This window comes from Aureobasidium subglaciale (genome assembly GCF_000721755.1).
Source record: "Aureobasidium subglaciale EXF-2481 unplaced genomic scaffold scaffold_57, whole genome shotgun sequence".
NCBI lineage: Eukaryota > Fungi > Ascomycota > Dothideomycetes > Dothideales > Saccotheciaceae > Aureobasidium > Aureobasidium subglaciale.
This window is the reverse complement of record NW_013566938.1, coordinates 3,529-5,259: the sequence shown is the minus strand read 5'-3', so window position 1 is coordinate 5,259 and position 1,731 is coordinate 3,529. Positions and strand designations below refer to the sequence as shown.

General features: G+C 37.0%; 1 protein-coding gene across 1 annotated transcript; it reads left to right on the top strand.

Annotated features, from left to right (window-relative positions):
• Positions 1 to 211: 211 nt before the first annotated feature.
• AUEXF2481DRAFT_71878 (uncharacterized protein) lies at positions 212 to 388 on the top strand (the record flags this gene model as incomplete). Its single annotated transcript, XM_013483182.1, has 1 exon — positions 212 to 388. A coding segment is annotated over one exon (177 nt), but the record flags the coding sequence as incomplete, so codon positions are not given.
• Between the last annotated feature and the right edge of the window lie 1,343 nt (positions 389 to 1,731).

Genomic DNA, 1,731 nt, shown 5'->3' with positions numbered 1-1,731 from the left:
TCGAGCGGTAAGCCTCGACTAGTATAGATTTCTATACTTCGAATCTACCTAGCTAAATCCGGACGGGGTATAATTATCGGCTAGTAAGGACCTTCTAGATAAGGAAAACGCGTAAGCGTAGTTTCGACGATAGGGTCGTTTACGCTAGATCGATCTCTAGCACTAGTTAGAGAGGCTATACGGCTATAGCACCTAGTTTAAGTATAATTAAAGACTAGTGTTAGAAGCCGTTATAAGAGGACACCCTAGGATATTAGCGATTATAAAAACCGGTAGAGGTAAGAGTTTATTCTTTATATTACTAGTAGTAAGCTTAAAGGAAGGAGTTACGATCGTTATCGTCCCGCTAAACTTACTAAGAGACGATCTAATAGACCGATATAAATAAGCCGGCATTTCCTACGCTAGTTAGTAAGGTAGGAACCCGGCCTACTAAGCTAATATTATATTTATTATACTAGAATCCGCGGTTATAAAGTCCTTTAGCACCTATATAAATTAGAAAAGGGCGGTCTAGCAATTAGACCGTATCGTCGTTAATAAGTGTTATACTATCTTTAACTCGATAGATATATAAAGGCTAAAGTTAAGGCTGTTATAAGAGATAATAGAGAAATAATGTTAGGTTATCTACTTAACCGCTACTCTAAGGCCTAAAGATAAGTTAGTATTTACTACGGCTATAGGACTAGAGCGGAAAGACCTATTAATCTTTCGGAGTTTTATAATACGGTAAAACATCGAATATTAGGTTCTTAAGTATAAATCTGACTTTAGAGACACTTTTATTAAGGATCTAGTCGAGAAGAAGAGATAATAGTACCTACTCCTATATTAAATTATCGTATACGTATAGTCGGTAGAGCTAGTAAAGCATTTAGTAGAGCTNTTAGAGTATAGCTAGTATTTTAGGGATGTCGTATTAGAACCNNATAAGAGGAAGCTTCTACGACGTTTAACTACGGCTTAGGAACACGTATAGGTAGCTATAAACGTATTAGGCTTAGGTATAGATACGCCGTCTATTAGAGTAGTTATTTATATCGATCCTAAGAAGCGTATACGTAACTACTCCTAAGAGAGCGGCCGCGCTAGAAGGGATAACCTTAAGAGCGAAGCTATAATTTTAAGAGGCTTTAGCTATAACCTAAGTATAAGCGAGAAGTTCTATAGAGGCGGATTCGGATAGACGGAGTAGGCATTAAAAGATTTTATAAAAGGCGATATATATTATAGGGTAATCCTAGATAGGAAGATAGACGGGAGAGATAATAGACTTAGTTACGAGAGTAGGGAAGAGAGGTACGATATCTATTAGGTAAAACTAAGGGGAGAGAAGAGGGTAAAGATAGTAGCCGACTAGTTAATGCTAAACGACGAATACGAGCGCGAGATAGTAAGGTATAAGCTAATAAGGAGAGAACGTATTAAGAAACGCATTACGTAAGAGGCTAGTCTAGAAGAGATCGAAGAGGTGTTCCGATTATAGTAAGGCATCTACGTAATCTATAGGGTTAAGGGGTTAACTTATTAAGATTACATTACTCCTTAATGTCCTAATATTATAGAAGAAGAAACGGTATACTATAGAGTCGTATTCGAGCTTATAGATCGGATCGAATTCGAGCCNTATACCTACTATAAACTTTATTAGGCGCTATAGGCAGTTTACTATAGGTAGGAANATATACTCGTTAAAGGTAGATAGGGATATAAGATAGTACGAGGTAG